The 25,473-nt window shown below is 43.5% G+C and overlaps 3 protein-coding genes across 5 annotated transcripts in view; all 3 read right to left on the bottom strand.

The window, feature by feature from the left end:
• The window catches only part of LOC109421232 (uncharacterized), a 236,488-nt gene that overhangs the window by 145,183 nt on the left and 65,832 nt on the right, over window positions 1–25,473 (bottom strand). For all 3 annotated transcript variants that reach the window (XM_062854924.1, XM_062854922.1, XM_062854923.1), the window contains exon 4: window positions 8,571–8,707. The gene's annotated coding sequence lies outside the window, so the exon portion shown is untranslated. The remainder of the gene's footprint in view (window positions 1–8,570; window positions 8,708–25,473) is intronic.
• On the bottom strand, window positions 4,106–5,032 carry LOC134286528 (putative uncharacterized protein DDB_G0274435). The gene has a single exon (XM_062848154.1). It carries the CDS (start codon window positions 5,030–5,032, stop codon window positions 4,106–4,108), a length of 927 nt encoding a protein of 308 aa, XP_062704138.1.
• LOC134288970 (uncharacterized) lies at window positions 8,714–23,958 on the bottom strand. Its single transcript, XM_062854907.1, has 2 exons — window positions 15,075–23,958; window positions 8,714–14,906 (listed from the first exon to the last, which is right to left on the bottom strand). The coding sequence occupies exons 1-2, from the start codon at window positions 19,746–19,748 to the stop codon at window positions 14,262–14,264; spliced, it is 5,319 nt and encodes a 1,772-aa protein (XP_062710891.1). The 5' UTR covers window positions 19,749–23,958; the 3' UTR covers window positions 8,714–14,261.

Raw genomic sequence — 25,473 nt, 5'->3', positions numbered from 1 at the left:
GCGGTAAACTCTATGTTAGTACCACTTTCATCAAATTTGTTATTCTAAAGCCATGCTGAGTTCATCGGCTGCTACTAATTTGCTCCGAGAACGTTGCCCTCCCGGTGCTTCCCGAGTGCCAATCAGCACTCGAGGTTTCCGCGCACGACTCGGATAGTCCCCGACAGTGGATATATCCTACCCGACGAAGAGTTTCCCGACACTAAAACTTCTCCCGCAACCGACTTCCCGGGCAGATGCCAAGGTCGGTCCTGCGATTCCGGTTGAAAACGGCTTCCGGTTCACAGGCGCCCTGACGACCATGCTCCGGTGCTTCTTCCCGATCGCTCTACTCTGACAGTCCCCGGCGGTGGATCTGTATTACTCCGACAGAGAAGTCCCCGACGAAAGACGTTCTCCCGTTACCGCCCGTGTGCCATTGAGCACAATGACTTCACGCGCACTACTCGGATACTCCCCGGCAGTGGATCTATCCTACTCCGACAGAGAGTTCCCCGACGTAGGAAGTTCTCCCGAATACCGACCGAGAGCCAGTAAGCTCCACACCTTAATCGCTCACGACACCGGTAGTCCCCGACGGCGGATCTACCACACGCGGACGGAACTACTACGCTTGCCCCGGATTGTCTCTACGATCATTCATTTGCTGCTCTCGCCATTTCCGCTGGAGAAACGACATTATCTTTATCACCACAGCATTCACCGCGTTCCAGCAGGCTTCGTCACGGCACATTCTAGTCACAATGTTGTCGGCCCTTATACCAGCACCGCAGATTGCTGCCATCTCGCTGCGTTCCACAGTGAAACGTGGACACTCGAAGACAACGTGTTCCGGCGATTCCTCGACATCTCCGCACTCAGGGCAGAACGGCGACCCTGCGTGTCCGAACCGGTGCAGGTATTTCTTGAAGCAGCCATGACCTGACAAGAACTGCGTCAAATGGAAATTGACTTCTCCGTGAGCTCTGTTCACCCATTTCGTCAGATTTGGAATAAGCCGGTGGGTCCACCTTCCCTTCGCTGTGGTATTCCACTCGTGTTGCCACTTCGCCATCGTGACGACTCGCGCTGCCTTCCGAGCTCCTCTAGCGCCCCTGGCCTCGTAGCACTCTTTGTCCTCTTCCAGAACGAAGACGATAGGGACCATTCCGGCGATCACGCACACCGCATCCGATGATATCGTGCGATAGGCGCTCGCCACTCTCATGGCCATCAGTCTGTGCGTGCTGCAGAGCTGAACGCGATTCCTCCTAGTTTTTGTTGCGGTCGCCCAAGCCGGACCAGCGTACCTTAGGATCGATGTGGACACGCTAGCTAGTAACCGCCTCTTGCTACTGCTGATTGCCGAGTTGTTCGGCATGATCCTCGACAATGCTGTGATCGCCTTTGCTGCTTTTCCGCAGGCATAATCGACGTGGCTATTGAAATTTAACCGGTCAACGATCATAACGCCGAGATGCTTCAATTCCCGCTTGGAGTCTATGGCATGTTCCCCGACTATGATTGCAGCCTTCTGCACCACCTTGCAGTTGCTGATCAGCACCAGCTCCGTTTTCTGGTGGGCTATGGATAGTTTCTTCCTCTGCATCCAGTTCTCAACAGCATCTACCGCCTCCGTAGCAAGTATCTCCACTGCTTCTAGGGACTCGCCAACTACCACCAACGTGATATCGTCCGCGAATCCGACGATTTTGACGCCTGTCGGTAGCTGCAGTGTCAGCACCCCGTTGTACATTGCGTTCCACAACGTCGGACCTAGGATAGACCCCTGTGGGACGCCTGCACTTATCGTGACGTTCTTTTGCCCTGCACTAGTATGGTAGCACAGAGTCCGGTTTTCGAAGTAGCTACTGAGAATCCTGCAGAGGTAGTCCGGAACCTTTATCTCGTGCAGCGCTGTAGCGATGGCTTCCCAGCTTGCGCTGTTAAATGCATTCTTCACATCGATCGTGACGACGGCACAGAAGCGGTTACCCCGTCGTTTTTTCGTCCTTGCGTTGTCGGCTGTAGCAACAACCGCCTGGATAGCATCTATCGTTGACTTCCCTCTTCGGAATCCGAATTGCATCCCCGACAGACCATGCTCTCCTTCCGTGAAAGTTGTCAGCCTATTGAGGATGACTCTTTCTAGCAGCTTGCCGAGCGTATCCAGCAAGTATATCGGCCGGAATGAACCTGGTTCACCGGGGGGCTTGCCTGGTTTCGATAGCAGTACCAGTTTTTGCCTTTTCCACTGAGACGGGAAACAACCCTCATCTAGGCAGATCTGCAGAGATGTCCGGAACATATCTGGGTTGGCCTCGAAAGCTGTTCTCAACGCTATGTTGGGGATACCATCCGGGCCGGGCGCTTTCTTCGCTTTCATTTTCTTGGCCGCTGCTATCAGCTCGTCGTTGGTGATACTCACTCTCTCCTCGCCTGTATGGCCGTATGAAGTCGGTGGCCATATCGTAGGCTCGTGTTGAGGGAACAACCCTTCGACGATAACTTGCAGCTTCTCTGGGCATGTCTCAGCGGGTACCGCTGGGCCTCTGATTTTGGCCATCGCCACTCTGTATGCATCTCCCCATGGGTTTGCATCAGCATCCCGGCACAACTCCTTAAAGCTTGTTTTCTTGCTCCGCTTGATCTCCTCCTTCAGAGCAGCTTTTGCGGCTCGCAGCACTACTCTACGTTCTTCTCTCTCACCGTCGGTTCTAGCTCTTTGCATTCGTCTCCTGGCTTTGAGGCAGGCTTTCCGGAGGTCCCGAAGCGCTTCATTCCACCAGTATGCCGGACGACGTCTATGGTTCGGCTCGAACTTTCTAGGCATGGTTGTGTCGCACGCACGCACCAGCGCTGCCGTTAGCTCCTCCGGCCTTAGATTAGACCCCGGATCTTCTCTTCTGAGAGCTTCGACGAACAGCTCCTTGTTGAACTGCTTCGTCTTCCACATTCGATCGCGAGGTTGACTGCCAGTTAGTGTACTCCCTGGCCGTGATCCAATACTATACCGGACCTCCTGGTGGTCGCTGTGAGTGTATCCGTCGCAAACTCTCCAGTTCATGTTTCGCGCCAGCACGGGACTACAGAAGGTGATGTCGATTATTGATTCTCGACCATCCCTTCGGTAGGTGCTGGTGCTTCCTACGTTGGCCAAGTCCACGTCGAGCTTTGCTAGCGCTTCTAGCAGAACACGCCCTCTTGGGTTGGTGAGGCGGCTGCCCCACTCAATCGCCCAGGCATTAAAGTCACCGGCGATTACGACTGGTCTCCGGTCGGCTAGCTTGTCGGTTATCTCGTCTAGCATCTGGTTGAACCGTTCTGTAGTCCACCGAGGAGGTGCGTAGCAGCTACAAACAAAAACTCCGTTAATTTTGGCGATCACGAAGCCTTCGTTTGCCTGGTACACTACTTCCTGGATGGGATACTTCCCCATCGTCCATATAGCAGCTGTCTTCGCCTTATCTGCGATCCAGTTACCGTCTCCAGCTGGTATACGATACGGCTCAGAAAGGATAGCCACATCGCACTTCGACTCCGATACGGATTGCCACAGCAACTGTTGTGCTGTGTCGCAATGGTTGAGGTTTAGTTGAGTTACCTCCACTGCGGTTTAGTACTTCTCGCCTGCTTAAAGGCCGGACATCTAGGGCCTCCCGTCGCGTGTCTGTTGCGACTTTTGTCGACACAAAACAGACATCTTTGCTTGTTGTTGCAGTCTTGCGCCTTGTGACCTTCCTGACCGCACCACCTGCACAGCTTACTCCTGTCGATTCCTTTGCAGTTCCGCGCCAGGTGGCCGTATTCCAGACACCTGTAGCACCCTTCCGGTCGCTGGGAGAACCTCAGTGGGCAAACTGAACAACCGACTTTGATTTTGCCGATGGTCATCGCTTTGTTGGCTGCGTCTACTGGAAGCTTTATCGACGCTGCCTGCGTTCCAAACGGTCCTCTTCTCAAGCGTACCGTCATTTCCACGCCTTCCAAGTTACATTGATCCCTCATGGCGAGTCTCACTTCATCTTCGGTGGTGATCTCGTCCAAATCCTTGCATTGGAGCGTCGCTTCGGGACACATGGCTTTCACATGCACCTTTTCGCCCATTACTCTCTCTGTAAGCTCTTTATACGCTGAGCTTCTGTTTTTCGAGTCTCTTTTCAACTCCTGCCTGGGTTCGTCTGATCTTCTGGACGTCATCACCAAACTCCTTGAGTTGCGGATCCGTTCTCATGGCCCGCAAGACGTCGGCGTACGTGTCTTCGCTGGTTTTTACGATGACCGCTTCACCTTTCTTCCTCCTCCTGATAGGTTTTTGCGTTTTAGCGCTATCCTTTTTGTTTCTGTCCTTCCTGTTCCGGACCTCGCGCCAGGGGGAATCACCCTTTCCGCCGCTAATCACTTCGTTCGTCGGTCTTGCATCCGCATTCTTTTGTTTTTTGGGTGCTGCGAGCCTTTCATCTCCAGGTGATGATCTGGTTCTCTTTGGGGTGAATGCAGGTGTGCTATCCATCCCCAATGGCTTTCCTTTCGTCTTGGTACCTCTACCGGGGGCTGTTCCGGTTTTCGCCTGCTGTAGTACCGCTGCTGCCAGGGCGTTCTTAGTCGCCGCCAACTCGGTTTCAGCAGCTTCCGCTCTCTGCATCAGCCTTCTCCAGTCTTTGATGGCTGACCCAAGGCTACCTTGGATCCTTGCAACGAGGTCCTTGATATCCTTGTGCACGTTGTGCCTTTTGTCAACGAACTCACGGAGTTCGTCCGCTACAGTTTTCGCAGCTTCCACCTTTGATTGTTTTGGAAACACATTCCATGCACTTCGCAGCTGCCGTTGCTGCTGCTTCTCGTTCTGTTCTTGTTCGCGCTGCTGTTGGTCACACAGCTCCTGCTCTAGCTTCTGCTGCTCGTGCAGCTCTTGTTCCCGCTCCTGTTGTTCCAGCTGCTGTTGTTGCATCTGCTGGTTCTGTTCTGTCGGCGACCTCGCCAGACCGCTTCTTGCGAACGAATTCTCCGCACCTTTGCCGTTGATGTTGTTGTTGTCGTTATCTTTATCCATGCTTTTCGGGTCCCCCCTCCGAGCCGCTATCTCCACTCGTCGTAAGTAGTCGTCTGTTGATCTCATGGTTGTCTATGTAACAGGGAGGCCATGATAAGGTTGTCACGGTCCTTCATGGGGTACCGTGATCAGAGCCGATCGACGCTAGTCAGGAATCTTCAACTGAGCCTACTTTCCACCAGCTAGGGTGGCGAGTTTTGAACGTACTAGGAGGCCAGCCACGGTTTTAACGGGACGGGGGCAAACGTACCATTAGCCCAAATGCCGTTTCAGAACGGTGTCACCCATTCTTAGTAAGGAAGTGGAATAATACGCAAACCAGCTCCATAGCGGCGTGTTGATTAAATCCTTGGGAAATCCTAGTCTTTGCAGCCGGTATACCGTAATTAGGACCTAACTGGTATCGGTCCTAATGAGCTCAGCGGCACGCCTTCTTTTGAGCCACCTATGGAGTTAGGCGCTCGGTCACTTTTCCACCTCCTAGAGGGTGTAGGGGGCAGAGAAAGTGCCAACTGGTGGTTTTTCATTGGCGCTAGGGAACAAGCCCCTAGCTCCCACCTCTGTGTGTGTGTGTGCGTGTGTGTGTGTGTGTGTGTGTGTGTGTGTGTGTGTGTGTGTGTGTGTGTGTGTGTGTGTGTGTGTGTGTGTGTGTGTGTGTGTGTGTGTGTGTGTGTGTGTGTGTATGTGTGTGTGTGTGTGTGTGTGTGTGTGTGTGTGTGTGTGTGTGTGTGTGTGTGTGTGTGTGTGTGTGTGTGTGTGTGTGTGTGTGTGTGTGTGTGTGTGTATGTGTGTATGTGTGTGTGTGTGTGTATGTGTGTGTGTGTGTTTGTGTGTGTGTGTGTGTGTGTGTGTGTGTGTGTGTGTGTGTGTGTGTGTGTGTGTGTGTGTGTGTGTGTGTGTGTGTGTGTGTGTGTCTGTGTTTGTGTGTGTGACGAAATTTGTTGAGACATCCCCAAAACTGCAATTTTCATTCAGCACACGCAACACTTTGCAGTTTGACATTGGTGCAAGATCACACTTTGGTCAGAGAAAATAGGTATTGCTTATTCAGAGAAATCTTCCAACCTGGCGGGGTGAAGAAGACAAAGAAGACCTGTTCCGCAAACGTCAAACTGCTGCACACTTCAAAAAGTATGCACACAACCTTGAAACAAAAATAAATAATTGAAAATCTCAATTGTGTTTAATGGCGTACAGCTGCATACTAAAGTGTTAAAACTACACCTAATATAGTTTAGAAATAAGTTACATGTTGTGGCAACAATTGCGATTACATAAACCATAAATGAAACAATTTTCATTATTTTTTAATTTTATGGCAACCAAGTGAGTGAGAGCTTTTTAGCGTGAACCGAGCACTTTTGACGTTTGCGGAACGACTGCGGCGGTCGAAACCACCGCAACCCCGTTGGATTTTTTCTATTTTACCGCAGTAGAGAAGCGAAGAGTGAACAGCCGCCTGAACGGCAACACTTTTTCTGTTTTGATTTCATTGCTCGGATGCTGGCAGCTGTCGCAAAGCAGATTAATCCACCCTTCGAAGGTAGTACCTATCGCGCATACCGCATTTAGAAACTTTTTATACTGTTGTTGTATTAACTAGGAATTATCAAACTGATGTTCCAAAATGGAACAATTTTCATTAATTCAAGAAATCAATGTTGTTTGCACTGTTATCCATTAAAAAATGCGATAAGTTTGACCATTTTAAAGTTATAGCCAGTTAAGCCAATAAGAGTCAAAAACATGGGGAGTTCAATAACTACGTAACGGTTGAGATTTGACCATATACGTAGAACATTTTTTTCACCATTTATGGTCCTCTATCACTCTTTAAAAAGTTTGCACTCAGGAACCTAACACCCTGTATTTGGAAACTTTGGTGAAAATTTGTTTGAAATGAGTGCAATACTTATCTTCACTTTTGCGGCAATCGTCAAGGTTTGTTGATTTTGTTCATTAGGATACCAGTTTAACGGTTCGATAAGGTATTTTTGGCTTCACACTGTTGGCTTCTCTACCTATTTTATCTGACTTTGGTATATTTGGGAGAAAATCTGAGGAACTGTGAGGAATCCTGAACAACACTTCAAACACAGATTTCCTCTCGTTAGATCTGTCTTGTCCCTAGGTTCTTTTTCTAGTAAAACACACTAGAATTTATTCTAAATTCAACAACTTTATTAACTAGCGAACGAACTGTACTCTAGCACACGCTACCGAGCTCTGACTCAGCTATAGACGAGTGCACCGATGAACATTGAGTTCACTGAGCCTGAATTTTTTTGACAGCACAGCGGGGTCGACTCTCAACAACTTCTACTCAGAGATGCATCACCAAAATGCTCCAACAATTTTTTTTATTCGATTTCTTACACGAATTTTCTTTTAAACTGATGCTTATGCATGTAGTTAATGCCCTAGCTCATATTTTTACAACTTCATCGCGAAAACTAGATGCAATAAATTAAACAAATTTTCAGCTGGGTAGAAGTTGTTGAGAGTCGACCCCGCTGTGGTGTCAAAATTCGCGGCCCGAGTGAACTTTCAGCGGGCGGTGCACTCGTCTATTCATGTAGGTAGAAAAATATAATGAACGATTAAATGAATGAACCCCTCAAGGGGTGTGTACGCATAGGCGTGTGCAGATAATATAACCGGTGAATTCTCCGTTTCTGCAATGAAATGGTGCAAAAAGCGTGGGTATTATGATTCCTTGTCTAATTTGATGCTGTTTGAGCAAAACTTTGGGCAACAATGTTGTTGTTGTCTCTATATTTTGCAATTTAAACAATGCAGTTACCCAAAGTTTTGCTCAAACAACATTAAGCAAGCAATCATAATGCTCACGCTTCTCGCACCATTCCATTGCATAAACGGAGAATTCACCATACAAAAATTTAGCTCATTGCTACACTGCCCCCACTCGCATAACAGTCCCATTTTGCTGGGTTTCCTATTAATATGGGACTGTTATGCGAGTGGGGGCAGTACAATTCTAGTACTACATCGAAGGTGTCCTATTGATTAATCTAAACCAGACATATGACGCAATCAGTGAAGTACTAGATTTGTAGTAATAAGCTATTTTTTCCTTTGGTTAGAAGGTTAATTTTTCATTTCTGCAATGAAATGGTACAAAAGGCGTATGGGTATTTCATTTTATTTTATTTGATGCTGTTTGAGCAAAACATTGGGGACCAGTGTTGTTGTTTTTTATACTTCTTGCAATTAAAACAACACAAATATCCATAGTTTTGCTCAAACAGCATCAAATTAGGCAAGGATTATGATTCCTTTTGTATTGGAGAAATGGGGAATTTATCTTCTCACCATTCGAAAATTCAGCTCATTACTACAAATCTAGTACTACACCGAACGTGCCCCATTGCTAGTGAATTGGTGAATTCATATGAAAATCTCGGGCCTGAGAAAAAGGTTTAGATTGTGCACGAGTACGCTTACGCAAGAGAAACTACTGATTGAGATTTGAATGCGACTATACCAACACTGGTGTTTTAATTTGTGACATACTTACTCCGCTATTCCTCCATCTATATTTAAATCGCTTCCAGAATCCAACAGACTTCCCGTATCAGAATACTGGGGTCTACTCATCATAGCCATAAAATAGTAGCTTCCACCATTGATTGTGACAGTCAAAAGAAGCATAATCTGAAACGTATGGTTAAAAGATTAGAAATCTTCAATGCAAATTAGGACGTTTTAAGAGATGACACAATACATATATTAAATATTACCACCGTTACAGAAATAATATAGTGAGCAGCTCACCTAGTTGGTGCAAGTGATTTATTATTTAAAATGTAATAGGGGTCATTCCATATGAAGTGACCGAAAAAATGTGAAAACTTGCAACCGACCATCACGGATTTGAACCAAATTTGGTTGAAACATTTGTTTAGATGGAAAAAAAAATCCAAATTTAGGTGCCGGATCACCCCTCGGCCCGTGGCAGCACCCCTCGTTTTGGCCGATATGAAAATTATCCTCTCTTTCTTTTATTTTTATCATTGAAACGATTGCACTTACACATTTTTAACCTTCGGCTTTTTTAAGGGAAATTGTTCATGGAATCCAGAAAAAATATTATTATTATTTTGATACAGTGTTGCCAGATATCATATTTTTCAATTTTAAAACTAAAAATCGATTTTTCTCAAACTACGTATATTTTGATTTAAAATTTTTTGATTCCATCGTGTTTATCAGACGTTTTTCGATCGAAAAAGCTCAACTCCCCAAGGTAATTTGCGTCGTTCCTGAAATATAGCTGTAGGAACATCTTCAAAAAAAATAAATAAATAAATAAATAAATTCCAATCTTTAAGTTCGCTCTATTTTCACCTTTTTTTCTATTTTTTCACATTACACACAATACGTCAGCTTCTCACTACATCTGTCACAAAACTTTCATGGATTGAGGTTTTTTAGTTCAATGCTTCCAATAAAGTGTCAAAACAGAAAATATTCAATTGTTTCATTCATAATTTCTTGCCACAGATTTATTCATTCTCAGCTCAATCCATCGCACTTGCTTCGGTTCGGTCTGGCTCGGCTTCGCTTCTCTTTTCGTCGTCGCTTCGTATGTATCATCATACCAATGTAGTGATGTAGTGAGAAGCTGACGTATTGTGTGTAATGTGAAAAAATAGAAAAAAAAAGTGAAAATAGAGCGAACTTAAAGATTGGAATTTATTTATTTATTTATTTATTTTATTGAAGATGTTCCTACAATGGCGCAGCCGGTAAGTACGTAATTGCTCCAAATTGCTCTGTGCCGAATATACACTTGGGCGTTTTTTGGCTTGTTTTTGAGCGTAGGGTACTTCGGAGGGCCTGTGCGAGTTATGACATGATTTTTTTCACACCAGTGCTGTACGCAGGGGTTATACAGGAGCGTGAGCAGCTGCGAGTTTGTTATTTTCGTGATGTAAATTTCCTAGATTGTGTAATGTATGAGTTGGAACCGGCCACAAGCTGCATTGATGTCGCACAGTTGTTTTCTATGTGTTTTGTACATGTAGGTGTTCGGATATAAAATTCTTGTTTTCTTCCACAAACTATTTATTGAATAGCCATAATGCACTGATGGAACTGACATTTTAAATTAAAGGTTTTGTAAACGATTGTAAATTGGCAGACTGCTGGCATGGAATTCTGTGACTGTAGCAGTGGAGTGTTCCTGGTTTTGACGCTTTTTGGGAAGCATTGAGCTTGAAAACCTCAGTCCAAGAAAGTTTTGAGATCGGAGATTGTGAATGAATAAATCTTTGGCAAGAAATTCTGAATGAAATAATGGAATGTTTCCTGGATTTGACACTTTATTGGAATCATTGAGCTTGAAAACCTCAATCCAAGTTTTGAGATCGGAGATTGTGAATGAATGAATCTTTGGCAAGGAATTCTGAATGAAACAATGGAATATTTCCTGGTTTTGACACTTTGTTGGAAGCATTGAGCTTGAAAACTTCAATCCGAGAAAGTTTTGAGATCGGAGATTGTGAATGAATAAATCTTTGGCAAGGAATTCTGAATGAAACAATTGAATATTTCCTGGTTTTGACACTTTATTGGAAGCATTGAGCTTGAAAACCTCAGTCCAAGAAAGGTTTGAGATCGGAGATTGTGAATGTATAAATCTTTGGCAAGGAATTCTGAATGAAACAATGGAATATTTCCTGGTTTTGACACTTTGTTGGAAGCATTGAGCTTGAAAACCTCAATCCAAGAAAGTTTTGAGATCGGAGATTGAGAATGAATGAATCTGTGGCAAGAAATTCTGAATGAAGCAATTGAATATTTTCTGTTTTTGACACTTTATTGGAAGCATTGAGCTTAAAAACCTCAATCCAAGAAAGTTTTAAGATCGGAGATTGTGAATGAATGAATCTTTGGCAAGGAATTCTGAATGAAACAATGGAATATTTCCTGGTTTTGACACTTTGTTGGAAGCATTGAGCTTGAAAACTTCAATCCAAGAAAGTTTTGAGATCGGAGATTGTGAATGAATAAATCTTTGGCAAGGAATTCTGAATGAAACAATGGAATATTTCCTGGTTTTGACACTTTGTTGGAAGCATCGAGCTTGAAAACCTCAATCCAAGAAAGTTTTAAGATCGGAGATTGTGAATGAATGAATCTTTGGCAAGGAATTCTGAATGAAACAATGGAATATTTCCTGGTTTTGACACTTCGTTGGAAGCATTGAGCTTGAAAACCTCAATCCAAGAAAGTTTTGAGATCGGAGATTGTGAATGTATGAATCTTTGGCAAGGAATTCTGAATGAAACAATGGAATATTTCCTGGTTTTGACACTTTGTTGGAAGCATTGAGCTTGAAAACCTCAATCCAAGAAAGTTTTAAGATCGGAGATTGTGAATGAATGAATCTTTGGCAAGGAATTCTGAATGAAACAATGGATTCCTGGTTTTGACACTTTGTTGGAAGCATTGAGCTTGAAAACTTCAATCCAAGAAAGTTTTGAGATCGGAGATTGAGAATGAATAAATCAGTAGCAAGAAATTCTGAATGAAACAATTGAATATTTCCTGGTTTTGACACTTTATTGGAAGCATTGAGCTTGAAAACCTCAGTCCAAGAAAGTTTTGAGATCGGAGATTGTGAATGAATAAATCTTTGGCAAGGAATTCTGAATGAAACAATGGAATATTTCCTGGTTTTGACACTTTGTTGGAAGCATCGAGCTTGAAAACCTCAATCCAAGAAAGTTTTGAGATCGGAGATTGTGAATGAATAAATCTGTGGCATGAAATTCTGAATGAAGTAATGGAATGTTTCCTGGTGTTGACACTTTATTGGAATCATTGAGCTTGAAAACCTCAATCCAAGAAAGTTTTGAGATCGGAGATTGTGAATGAATAAATCTTTGGCAAGGAATTCTGAATGAAACAATGGAATATTTCCTGGTTTTGCCACTTTGTTGGAAGCATTGAGCTTGAAAACCTCAATCCAAGAAAGTTTTAAGATCGGAGATTGTGAATGAATGAATCTTTGGCAAGGAATTCTGAATGAAACAATGGAATATTTCCTGGTTTTGACACTTTGTTGGAAGCATTGAGCTTGAAAAGTTCAATCCAAAAAAGTTTTGAGATCGGAGATTGAGAATGAATAAATCAGTGGCAGGAAATTCTGAATGAAACAATTGAATATTTCCTGGTTTTGACACTTTATTGGAAGCATTGAGCTTGAAAACCTCAGTCCAAGGAAGTTTTGAGATCGGAGATTGTGAATGTATAAATCTTTGGCAAGGAATTCTGAATGAAACAATGGAATATTTCCTGGTTTTGACACTTTGTTGGAAGCATTGAGCTTGAAAACCTCAATCCAAGAATGTTTTGAGATCGGAGATTGAGAATGAATGAATCTTTGGCAAGAAATTCTGAATGAAACAATTGAATATTTTCTGTTTTTTGACACTTTATTGGAAGCATTGAGCTTAAAAACCTCAATCCAAGAAAGTTTTAAGATCAGAGATTGCGAATGAATGAATCTTTGGCAAGGAATTCTGAATGAAACAATGGAATATTTCCTGGTTTTGACACTTTGTTGGAAGCATTGAGCTTGAAAACCTCAATCCAAGAAAGTTTTGAGATCGGAGATTGAGAATGAATGAATCTTTGGCAAGAAATTCTGAATGAAACAATTGAATATTTTCTGTTTTTGACACTTTATTGGAAGCATTGAGCTTGAAAACCTCAATCCAAGAAAGTTTTGAGATCGGAGATTGAGAATGAATAAATCTGTTGCAAGAAATTCTGAATGAAACAATTGGATATTTTCTGTTTTTGACACTTTATTGGAAGCATTGAGCTTGAAAACCTCAATCCAAGAAAGTTTTGAGATCGGAGATTGAGAATGAATAAATCTTTGGCAAGGAATTCTGAATGAAACAATGGAATATTTCCTGGTTTTGACACTTTGTTGGAAGCATCGAGCTTGAAAACCTCAATCCAAGAAAGTTTTGAGATCGGAGATTGAGAATGAATAAATCTGTTGCAAGAAATTCTGAATGAAACAATTGGATATTTTCTGTTTTTGACACTTTATCGGAAGCATTGAGCTTAAAAACCTCAATCCAAGAAAGTTTTAAGATCGGAGTTGTGAATGAATGAATCTGCGGCAAGGAATTCTAAATGAAACAATGGAATGTTTCCTGGTTTTGACACTTTATTGGAAGCATTGAGCTTGAAACCCTCAATCCAAGAAAGTTTTGAGATCGGAGATTGAGAATGAATAAATCTGTGGCAAGAAATTCTGAATGAAACAATTGAATATTTCCTGGTTTTGACACTTTGTTGGAAGCATTGAGCTTGAAAACCTCAGTCCAAGAAAGTTTTGAGAACGGAGATTGTGAACGAATGAATCTTTGGCAAGGAATTCTGAATGAAACAACTGAATATTTTCTGTTTTTGACACTATTTGAAGCATTGAGCTTGAAAACCTCAATCCAAGAAAGTTTTGAGATCGGGGATTGTGAATGAATGAATCAGCGGCAAGGAATTCTGAATGAAACAAGTTTTGAAATCGGAGATTGTGAATGAATGAATCTGCGGCAAGGAATTCTGAATGAAACAATGGAATGTTTCCTGGTTTTGACACTTTATTGGAAGCATTGAGCTTGAAAACCTCAGTCCAAGAAAGTTTTGAGATCGGAGATTGTGAATGAATAAATCTTTAGCAAGGAATTCTGAATGAAACAATGGAATACTTCCTGGTTTTGACACTTTATTGGAAGCATTGAGCCTGAAAACCTCAATCCAAGAAAGTTTTGAGATCGGAGATTGAGAATGAATAAATCTGTGGCAAGAAATTCTGAATGAAACAATTGAATATTTTCTGTTTTTGACACTTTGTTCTTCGGATACTCAAGATGGGAAAGCAAGTGGACTGTATTAATTAAAACGAAATTTATTTAGCAAACTGAAACACGTCTGAACACGGCGCGTTTTTATTACTTTTTGAATTTTCCTTCTTCCTACTCTTCTATCTCTTTCCTATCTGTTTCCGCTCGCGCTGAGCCAAATCTCCTCAAACTCTCCACAACCAACTCCTATCGCATACACGGAAAAATAATCATTTTACATTTTGCGTTTACACTGAAATATACTTGCTTTAAATTCAAATAATCAAATATTCGTTTCTATTTTAGTGTAACATACTCCCCCGGGTGAGGCGAAGGTCTCACTACTCCTTGGACTCCGCTTGATCCGTGCAGTCATCAATTGGAAGGACAGCGATCTGGGTCGTCGGCCGCTTGTAGATGCTGTTGCTCGTGCGGATTGTGACCACACGTACAACCCCGTCCTTACCTGGATGTGTCTCAACTATGCGACCCAGCTTCCATGTTTTAGGTGGCATGTTGTCTTCCTTCATGATAACAAGCAATCCGTTCCGCAGTTTCGTGGGATCCTTGTACCACTTGCCGCGTTTCTGTAGTCCGGTTACGTATTCGTTGGACCACCGCTGCCAAAAATGCTGCATCCGTTTTTGTACCAGCTGGTACCGTGACAAGCTCGACTCCTTCAAGTCACCGTACAACGGTTCTGCAACCGCCGTCAACTCTCGTCCAACCAAGAAGTGTCCAGGACTCAATGCTTCATAGTCGAAAGGATCGTCCGTTAACTGCACCAGAGGCCTTGAATTCAATATCCCTTCAATTTGGATCAGCAACGTGTTCAACTCCTCGTAGGTCAGGTAGCTTTCGTTAAGGGTCTTGCACAGATGATACTTCATACATTTCACGTTGGCCTCCCAAATGCCACCTTGGTGCGGCGCCTTGGGCGGATTGAAGCTCCACTTAATTCCCCTCGGTTGGCAGAACTCGTTCACCTTATCGTTGAGCACTTGAGACTGTAGCAGATCGAAAAGTTCGGAAAGTTCCCGGTCTGCTCCACGAAAATTCGTACCGTTATCGGAGAACAGTTCGGTTGGATTTCCCCGTCTGCCAGCAAATCGATGAAGCGCTGCCAGAAATCCATCGGTCGTCAATGAACTTACCAGTTCGAGGTGTATGGATTTGGTCGTCATACATACGACCAGGGACACGTACACCTTCACCTTCGCTTTCATTCGGCCAACCTTGATGAAGAATGGACCAGCGTAATCAATCCCGGTCCTGGCAAAGGGTTGAGCCGCCGTGACTCGACAACTCGGGAGGTCACCCATGTACTGCTGCACATCTCTGGGTTTCGTTCGAAAACATATTACACATCTTTTCAAAATCCGATGAATGGTTCGTTTCGCGTTCACTGGCCAGAATTTCTGTCTTACCACTGCGAGGAGTCCATTCAAGCCAACATGAAGATGCTCTCGGTGTAACGCTTCAACTAGCACCTCGGTGAAATGGTTGTTCTCCGGCAAAATCATCGGGTGCTTCTGGTCCTTGGGTAGATCCGAGTTTCTTATGCGACCGCCGACTCGCAGCAGTCTTTCGTCGTCGTCGTAGATCGGGTTCAAGTTGCGCAATTTTCCCTTGATTGATTGCTTCGTCTGGATGCAACCGATTTCGTCCTTGTAGACCACCTGCTGGATAATGGTCACCATCGCCTTCTGTGCTTCGTTGTGGTCCTCGCTGTTGAGCACACCCGTTCTGCGCTTCGTCGTGTCTTGCTTCGATCGGCAGTTGTGAATGAAACGAGTCACGTAACCGAAAATACGCTGCAACTTGCGATAGCTGCTGTACTTCAGGATCACGTCGTACGGGTCAAGTTGTTTCTTCAGAGCAGCCGGTACGACAGCCGCCACAATTTGGTGGGAGTAATCTTCGGATTCCACCGGTTCGCCTTCATTCTCTGCTACAACAGGAATTACACTTGGGCCACTCCACCATTCTTCACAACGCATCAGATCTTCTGGGAAGACCCCACGTGACACCAAATCTGCAGGGTTATGTTGTGTCGATATATAGTGCCACATGTGGGAGGCGAAAAGTTTTCTAATTTTCACTACGCAGTTTTGTACGAACACTGGAGTGTTTGTCTTCATTTGTTTCAACCAGTTCAACACTATTTTAGAGTCCGACCAAAGCACCACCTTTGCGGTTGTTAATGCCAAGGTTTCGCGCACTTTTTCCACTTGTTCCGCTAACAGCAATGCAGCACACAGCTCCAGCCGCGGGATCGTCATCTCATCAGGTGTGGCGTCCAACTTGATGTCTCGTTGAATCTCCTTCATTGGGGCAACCCGTGACTTGCCACAAATCAATCGCATCTCGGCAACCCCATCACTCTTCACACTTCTCAGGTATATGCAACACCCATACGCCACCTTGGAGGCGTCAGCAAATCCATGCAGCTCGACAGTAACCGCATCATCAACAGTAATCCGCCGGTTGATCCGCAGAGAATTCAAAGACGAAAGCTCGGACCTGAACCGGTTCCACGTTCGTAGTTGCTCCTTCGGAATCGCTTCATCCCATTCCACGTTCTGCTGCCACAGTTGTTGCATCACGAGTTTGGCAATGAGTATGATCGGTGCTAGTAGGCCATGAGGATCGAACAGCTTTGACATGTCCGACAGCACCATTCGCTTCGTGGGTATTTCGGAACCCTCACCGATTGGTTTCACGTGGAACAGGAAATCATCACTAGAGGGATCCCACAGGACACCAAGCGTTTTGATGACTCCGTTGATATCACTGTCCTCGAAGTTCAGCTGCTTCTCCCTGGCGTCAATAGGGATGTCTTCGAGCAATGCTTCATCATTGGCGCACCATTTATGGAGCTGGAATCCACCCCTGGCCAGGAGTGTGATCAAGTTTTTCTGAAGCTGCCTAGCACCGCTCAGGGTATCAGCCCCAGTCATCACGTCATCAACGTAGAAGCACTTCACAACAGCCTCGCTCGCCTCCGGAAAGTCCTCCTGCTCATCTTTAGCCAGTTGAACGATGGACCGTGTCGCCAGGAAAGGCGCCGCTGCTGTACCGTAAGTAACCGTATTCAGCTCCAACTCCTTCACTGTCTGATCCTTATTCTCTCTCCACAGAATCCGTTGGTACTTCCGGTGAGACTCGTGAACCATCACCTGCCGATACATTTTCGGGATGTCGGCGGTGAAGACGTACTTGTGCAAGCGAAATCTCAAAATCACGTTGAAGAGTGAATCCTGCACTGTGGGACCAATCTCCATCACATCGTTCAAAGACAGATCTGTGCTGCTCTTCGCCGACGCATCGAACACCACTCTCAGCTTGGTCGTAGAACTGTCCGGCTTTATCACGCAATGGTGTGGCAGATAATGAGCAAAATCGTTCTTCTCACATTCGGCGCTTGTGACCACTCGGCAGTGACCCAACGCTAGGTACTCGTTGATGAACTCAACATACGCCTGCTTCAACTCTGGCTGCCTTTCTAGACGGCTCTCAAGTGCAACAAATCGCCGCATCGCTTGCTTCCGGGATTCACCGAGCTCGCCAACGTTTTCACGAAATGGTAGCATCACCACGTACCGGCCATCCTTGTTTCTGCTGTGAGTCTCCTGGAAGCTCAGCTCACACTTATCGTCTGGATCAGGGGATGTATCACCTCCAAGCTCGTCGATGGTCCAAAACCGCCGAAGTAGTTGACACAGTTGTTCATCAGTTGCCTCCGATGTGCCAGTTTGACACACTTTCACAGTACCGATCGGCGCAGTATCGGCCACCGGTCCGGAAACGAGCCAGCCCAGTTGACTCTCTTGCAATAATGGCAGATTATGAGACAATTTGATCTTACCTTCTTGCAGCACATCGAAAAATAATTCCGCACCGACAAGCATGTCAATGCGACCAGGTTCGTAGAAGTTCGGGTCGGCCAGCTGTACCGACTCTGGAATCTGCCAGCTGTGCGGGTCGATCTTCGTTGCCGGCAATGCACCGGTCACGCGGGGGACAACCAGATAATCCAACGATGATTCAAAACCGGTTGTTCTGGATACCATTTTAGCACTCACGTTATGCTTCACGATGGACTTCATCCCGTTTACGCCGTCGATCGGGACATTGGCACTCTCCTTCCGCAATCGCAGTAACTCTGCCATTCTGGTTGACATGAAGTTCGCCATCGCTCCGGAGTCAAGTAACACACGGCATTTGTGCGCCTCACCGTTGGAATCGTACGCCATCACCACAGCGGTCGCCAAAAGAACTTGTTTCGTCTGCACGACTGGAATCGTACACTTCGCCGCGGTCATCGGCTGATTGGAATTCTCCTGCACTGCCGCAGGTGGCCGCGGGCTCTCAGCTGCTACAGGCTTCTTCTCTTCCGGATGCATCAACGCATGATGTTTCTTCGTACATGATGGACACGTTTTGCTGTGCTTGCACGCAGCGGTTCGATGCCCTCGCTGCAGACAGCTGAAGCATAATCCCAGCTGCTTCGCCTTCGTGTACCGCTCGTCAACATTCATCCTTTTGAACGCTCCACATGTATCCACCGGATGGGCAGATCCGCACAGGGGGCATCCATCATTCGCCTTCGAAACCGTCACAGTGTGCGTCTTACTAGTGACTGTAGACGGCTGACTTCTTATCGACACGACCTTGTTCTTGACTGCCGTGACGTTCTGCTCACACCTCTCCAAGACGTGAGAGTGTTTACGCAGGAATGCGATCGTATCTTTATACACTGGTAACTTACCATGCTCAACAGATGCCTCCCAGCTTCGGCGGGTACTCGGATCAAGCTTCGACGCCAGCAACGTGATCACAATAGCTTCGGACATCTTATCCATCTTCAGTTTGTGGAACTCCAAGGATTCCACGCGTTTCGTGCAGTCGTCAACCAACGTTCGCAGTTCTGCTGACGACTCCTTGGCCATCGGCTTCATGTTCAGCAACCTCGTGACGTGGCCGTGAATCACCATCGGGAGGTTCTCATAGCGTTCTACCAGAATCCTCCAGGCGCCATCGTAGTTGTTGTCGTTGAGTGTCTGTTCATCAATTGCTCCTTTCGCCTCTCCGACTAACGCCTTATCCAAATAATGGAGCTTCGTAGCTGGAGAATCCTGTGTGCACCGGTCCACAATATCACAGAATCGGGCCTTGAATTTGTGCCAGTGCTCATACCGGCCGTCAAACGTCGGCAACGGTGTTTGCTGCAACAGCAGGGACGGCGGCATGCAGTACGGCACAATGCTTTCCTGCACGCCACTATTCCCGCCACGCTCACCCACTGCTACAGCATTTCCAGAAAACTTCATAGCGAGAAGCTGCTTCTCACGATCCAGAGCTGCTTCATCCGCTATCGCCTTTTCGATGTCTACGTAGTGCTGGATCATTTCGCTCAACGCGACCCGAACGAACTCGTAAAGCTCTTCGAACTCAATAAACTTCGGTTCGAATTCTTCTCTCCTAAGAGGGTCGGCGAGGTAGATACGGTTCTGGAAATTGTTGTACTCCTCATAGGCAGCATCGACAGTCTTCATGTAGAGCTTCAAGCCATGGTGGGTGAACTTTTCGGGATCCTGATCAGCATTCAAAATGGCCGACCTGATCCGCTCCACTTTCGACCGAGCCGCACTGCAACACTGCTCCAATGCTTGCACACTTTCCGCCATCTTCTTTTCTTTCAGGCGATTTTCAGCTTCGTCCTTTTGCTCACGCACACTACGAACCACACTCAAATCGCCGGTCGGAGTTAAAAATGGCGACGACGGAAACAACACTTTCTTCACTTTACCAGACCGCAAAAACATCACCCAAAATGGTTCTTCTTATTCGTTTTCTTCTTTGAGGTTTGACCTCCACTGTTTTCTGTTCAAATTTCCGGGTAGTAACAGCACTTGTCCGGAACTCGCAAGTCCCCGGATTCTTCCATCTGCCGCTCAACCGGTCACTTTCACTTTCCGTAAACCGCAGTGTCCGGAACTATCCGATGCAACGCATGCAACCGAATTCACTTCGCGATTTCCGACCGTCGCAACAACCGAAACTCGCGTCGATTCTTTCTCGTTCCGCGCACGAACCGAGAATCTAAAATGCTTCCATCCACTAATCCGACATCCGGCACGATCGGACCAAAATGTTCTTCGGATACTCAAGATGGGAAAGCAAGTGGACTGTATTAATTAAAACGAAATTTATTTAGCAAACTGAAACACGTCTGAACACGGCGCGTTTTTATTACTTTTTGAATTTTCCTTCTTCCTACTCTTCTATCTCTTTCCTATCTGTTTCCGCTCGCGCTGAGCCAAATCTCCTCAAACTCTCCACAACCAACTCCTATCGCATACACGGAAAAATAATCATTTTACATTTTGCGTTTACACTGAAATATACTTGCTTTAAATTCAAATAATCAAATATTCGTTTCTATTTTAGTGTAACACACTTTATTGGAAGCATTGAGCTAAAAAACCTCAATCCAAGAAAGTTTTGAGATCGGTGATTGTGAATGAATGAATCTGCGGCAAGGAATTCTGAATGAAACAATGGAATGTTTCCTGGTTTTGACACTTTATTGGAAGCATTGAGCTTGAAAACCTCAGTCCAAGAAAGTTTTGAGATCGGAGATTGAGAATGAATGAATCTTTAGCAAGGAATTCTGAATGAAACAATGGAATATTTCCTGGTTTTGACACTTTGTTGGAAGCATTGAGCTTGAAAACCTCAATCCAAGAAAGTGTTGAGATCGGAGATTGAGAATGAATAAATCTGTGGCAAGAAATTCTGAATGAAACAATTGAATATTTTCTGTTTTGACACTTTATTGGAAGCATTGAGCTAAAAAACCTCAATTAATGAAAGTTTTGAGATCGGAGATTGTGAATGAATGAATCTTTGGCAAGGAATTCTGAATGAAACAATGGAATGTTTCCTGGTTTTGACACTTTATTGGAAGCATTGAGCTTGAAAACCTTAATCCAAGAAAGTTTTGAGATCGGAGATTGAGTATGAATAAATCTGTGGCAAGAAATTCTGAATGAAACAATTAAATATTTTCTGTTTTTGACACATTATTGGAAGCATTGAGCTAAAAAACCTCAATCCATGAAAGTTTTGAGATCGGAGATTGTGAATGAATGAATCTTTGGCAAGGAATTCTGAATGAAACAATGGAATGTTTCCTGGTTTTGACACTTTATTGGAAGCATTAAGCTTGAAAACCTCAGTCCAAGAAAGTTTTGAGATCGGAGATTGTGAATGAATGAATCTTTGGCAAGGAATTCTGAATGAAACAATGGAATATTTCCTGGTTTTGACACTTTGTTGGAAGCATTGAGCCTGAAAACCTCAATCCAAGAAAGTTTTGAGATCGGAGATTGAGAATGAATAAATCTGTGGCAAGAAATTATGAATGAAACAATTGAATATTTTCTGTTTTGACACTTTATTGGAAGCATTGAACTAAAAAATCTCAATCCATGAAAGTTTTGAGATCGGAGATTGTGAATGAATGAATCTTTGGCAAGGAATTCTGAATGAAACAATGGAATACTTCCTGGTTTTGACACTTTGTTGGAAGCATTGAGCTTAAAAACCTCAATCCAATAAAGTTTTGAGATCGGAGATTGAGAATGAATAAATCTGTGGCATGAATTCTGAATGAAACAATTGAATATTTCCTGGTTTTGATACTTTATTGGAGGCATTGAGCTTGAAAACCTCAATCCAAGAAAGTTTTGAGATCGGAGATTGCGAATGAATAAATCTGTGGCAAGAAATTCTGAATGAAACAATTGAATATTTTCTGTTTTTGACACTTTATTGGAAGCATTGAGCTTGAAAACCTCAACCCAAGAAAGTTTTGAGATCGGAGATTGTGAATGAATGAATCTGCGGCAAGGAATTCTGAATGAAACAATAGAATGTTTCCTGGTTTTGACACTTTATTGGAAGCATTGAGCTTGAAAACCTCAATCCAAGAAAGTTTTGAGATCGGAGATTGTGAATGAATGAATCTGTTATGCCTGAAAGATGGCATACGATTTGTCTGAAAGATGGCACTAGATATGCCTGAAAGATGGCATGAGGTGTGTCTGAAAGATGACACTAGATATGCCTGAAAGATGGCATGAGATGTGTCTGAAAGATGGCACTAGATATGCCTGAAAGATTGCATGAGGTGTGTCGGAAAGATGACACTGGATATGCCTGAAATATGGCATAAGATGTGTCTGAAAGATGGCACTAGATATGCCTGAAAGATGGCATGAGGTGTGTCTGAAAGATGACACTGGATATGCCTGAAAGATGGCATGAGATGTGTCTGAAAGATGACACTCGCTATGCCTGAAAGACGGCATGAGATGTGTCTGAAAGATGGCACTAGATATGCCTGAAAGATGGCATAAGATGTGTCTGAAAGATGGCACTAGATATGCCTGAAAGATGGCATAAGATGTGTCTGAAAGATGGCTCTAGATATGCCTGAAAGATGGCATACGATTTGTCTGAAAGATGGCACTAGATATGCCTGAAAGATGGCATGTAGTGTGTCTTAAAGATGACACTTGATATGCCTGAAAGATGGCATGAGATGTGTCTGAAAGATGACACTAGATATGCCTGAAAGATGGCATAAGATGTGTCTGAAAGATGGCACTAGATATGCCTGAAAGATGGCATGAAATGTGTCTGAAAGATGACACTGGATATGTCTGAAAGATGGCACTAGATGTGCCTGAAATATGGCATAAGATGTGTCTGAAAGATGACACTAGATATGCCTGAAAGATGGCATGAAACGTGTCTGAAAGATGGCACTAGGTATGCCTCTAGAAAACTAGAAAACCTCAATCCAAGAAAGTTTTGAGATCGGAGATTGTGAATGAATGAATCTGCAGCAAGGAATTCTGAATGAAACAATTGAATATTTCCTGGTTTTTACACTTTGTTGGAAGCATTGCGCTTGAAAACCTCAATCCAAGAAAGTTTTGAGATCGGAGATTGAGAATAAATAAATCTGTTGCAAGAATTTCTGAATGAAACAATTGAATATTTCCTGGTTTTGACACTTTGTTGGAAGCATTGAGCTTGAAAACCTCAATCCAAGAAAGTTTTGAGATCGGCGATTGTGAATGAATGAATCTGTTATGCCTGAAAAATGGCATGATATGTGTCTGAAAGATGGCACTAGATATGCCTGAAAGATGGCATGAGGTGTGTCTGAAAGATGACACTGGATATGCCTGAAAGATGGCATGAGATGTGTCTGAAAGATGGCACTAGATATGCCTGAAAGATGGCATGAGATGTGTTTGAAAGATGGCACTAGATATGCCTGAAAGATGGCATGGAATGTGTCTGAAAGATGGCATAAGATGTGTCTGAGAGATGACACTGGATATGCATGAAAGATAGCATGAGATGTTTCTGAAAGATGAGTTTTGCTTCGAGTGGATCTGATTGAAGCGATGTCACTTTTCTTCGAGCTCTCGCGAAATTGTGGAGTCTGGAAGATGAATTTTGATCCAGGTGAATCAAACTGTAAGAATAAAATAACATCATGTCTATTCGTTATGAAGAGTTTTATTTGAGAACGTGTAAATTAGATTGAAAGTGTGTTTTTTTGTTTTGTTTAAAGCCTGGTTTAAATGACACTTTGGGAGCCAGATAAGTTTGATCCAACTTTTTCATCCATGTTGCTAAATTAGAGTACGAGAGGGAAAGGATGTAGTAATGGTAATTGGTATGTAAGAAAAAAAAAGAAATAGGTTTTGTAAATATCCACACGATCTATATCATTCTACTAATCATTCAAAAATAAGTTCTTAGTTTATTTCAGTGCACCTTTAGGATCATCAAAGCGACGCACCTTCAAAACTGCCCTCCTTTCAATCCATCGCACTTGCTTCGGTTCGGTCTGGCTCGGCTTCGCTTCTCTTTTCGTCGTCGCTTCGTATGTATCATCATCATTGTCATCGCTTCCATTCTCGTGCATGCCGTCATCAGACTAAACGATCAGCCTGCACGGAACCGCCAAACTACCCAAAATTGAGTTCTTTTGACGCAATCCCATAGTTCGGCCCAATAAGCCAAATTTGAGTAAATCGATTAAACTCACACTAGGTAAATTGCCTTCACCTCCAGCAAAAACATTTACTTAAGAGTAGGTAAATTCAACCCAAGACCCCCCCTCATTCAACCCAAATTTGAGTAAACCTGCATTTACCCAAAATTGGCTTATTGGGCTCAAGGACCCCCGTTGGGTAGATGCATCTCTGTTTGTTTTTGACAACATCGGTGAGGGAAAGAGGGAAAACAACCTAATTTTGGGTAACTAGTTTATTCGATATACTCAGCTTTGAGTAAAATAGACCCAAAAATTAGGTAGTTTGATTTCTCCGTGTGCGTGCGTCTGTCAGTTTCGAAGGTGCGTCGCTTTGATGATCCTAAAGGTGCACTGAAATAAACTAAGAACTTATTTTTGAATGATTAGTAGAATGATATAGGTCGTGTGGATATTTACAAAACCTATTTCTTTTTTTTTCTTACATACCAATTACCATTACTACAATAGCGTTTTTAAGAAAAATATATTCATTTTTTTTTTTTCATATAATGTATCACATAAAATCAGGTGCAGTTTATAATTTTCGCAAAAAAAAAACATTGTTCGATGCCATATAAAGACGTTTTATGTTGATTTGAACAATATCAAGTATAATAAGGATTAAAAACCCGATTTAATCCACCTATGGTGAACAGAACCCTTCTTACACTTATTAAAATTATTGTTTATTATTTGTATTTAACATATTCATTTTGAGTGATGGACCAAAAGTTCTAGAAAATATTGTGGATTTGGCATCTAGTGGATTGGTTTCCAAAATATCATCATGGACCATGGACTAAACTACCAGAAATGCCAGACAAAAAAAAATATCTTACTTATTCTGGAATTATGTTTCTTTTGTTAACTGCCAAAAGATCGTGAATCGATAAACAAATGGATAAGAAAATAATCGAGATACACTTTGTCTAATATCACTTAATCAGTCGAAAATATTAGCTCCGAAGTACTTGGTATTAATGGTTATGGTGTAAAAAGGACAAAAATAATATATCTACTATGCTAATCAGTTTTGGAATTAGCTAGTTATTTTGGCTGTCCAGTTCTTGCATTTTTCCCACAATATATAAATTCAAAGGTCTCATTTAATATATTGTTAGTTTTCATAGAATTCCTGTTTATTTCTAATTTGTTATTTATAATTTTATTGAAAACAATAATCTGCTAGTATACACTTTATATGAGGTCAGCATTATTGTTTCTCCGAGACAATCAGCTGCCCTTCTTTAGTCTCACTTGAGGCTAAATAAGGGCGGGATTATGAAGATGTTGTTAATTAGTTTAAATTTTCACCTATATGGTTTCGCATTATGCGATTTACACAGTGTATTCTGTGTATCCTCGCCTTTGGCGTTTTCCAATCGATACCGATTTGGTTTTATTGTTGCTGTTCTTTGTTGTGCTGC

The sequence above is a fragment of the Aedes albopictus genome, chromosome 2 (assembly GCF_035046485.1).
Source record: "Aedes albopictus strain Foshan chromosome 2, AalbF5, whole genome shotgun sequence".
Lineage (NCBI taxonomy): Eukaryota > Metazoa > Arthropoda > Insecta > Diptera > Culicidae > Aedes > Aedes albopictus.
The sequence above is the reverse complement of the archived record's forward strand: the minus strand, read 5'-3'. Positions and strand labels throughout refer to the sequence as shown.

Bases quoted from the DNA above. Each gene is read 5' to 3' on its own strand.
- LOC134288970 (XM_062854907.1), bottom strand. From the start codon at position 19,748: ATGTTTTTGCGGTCTGGTAAAGTGAAGAAAGTGTTGTTTCCGTCGTCG. The intron at 14,907-15,074 runs GTAAGTTCATTG...CTCAACGATAAG, and splicing joins AATCCATACACCTCGAACTG to GTGAACGAGTTCTGCCAACC.
- LOC134286528 (XM_062848154.1), bottom strand. From the start codon at position 5,032: ATGGATAAAGATAACGACAACAACAACATCAACGGCAAAGGTGCGGAG.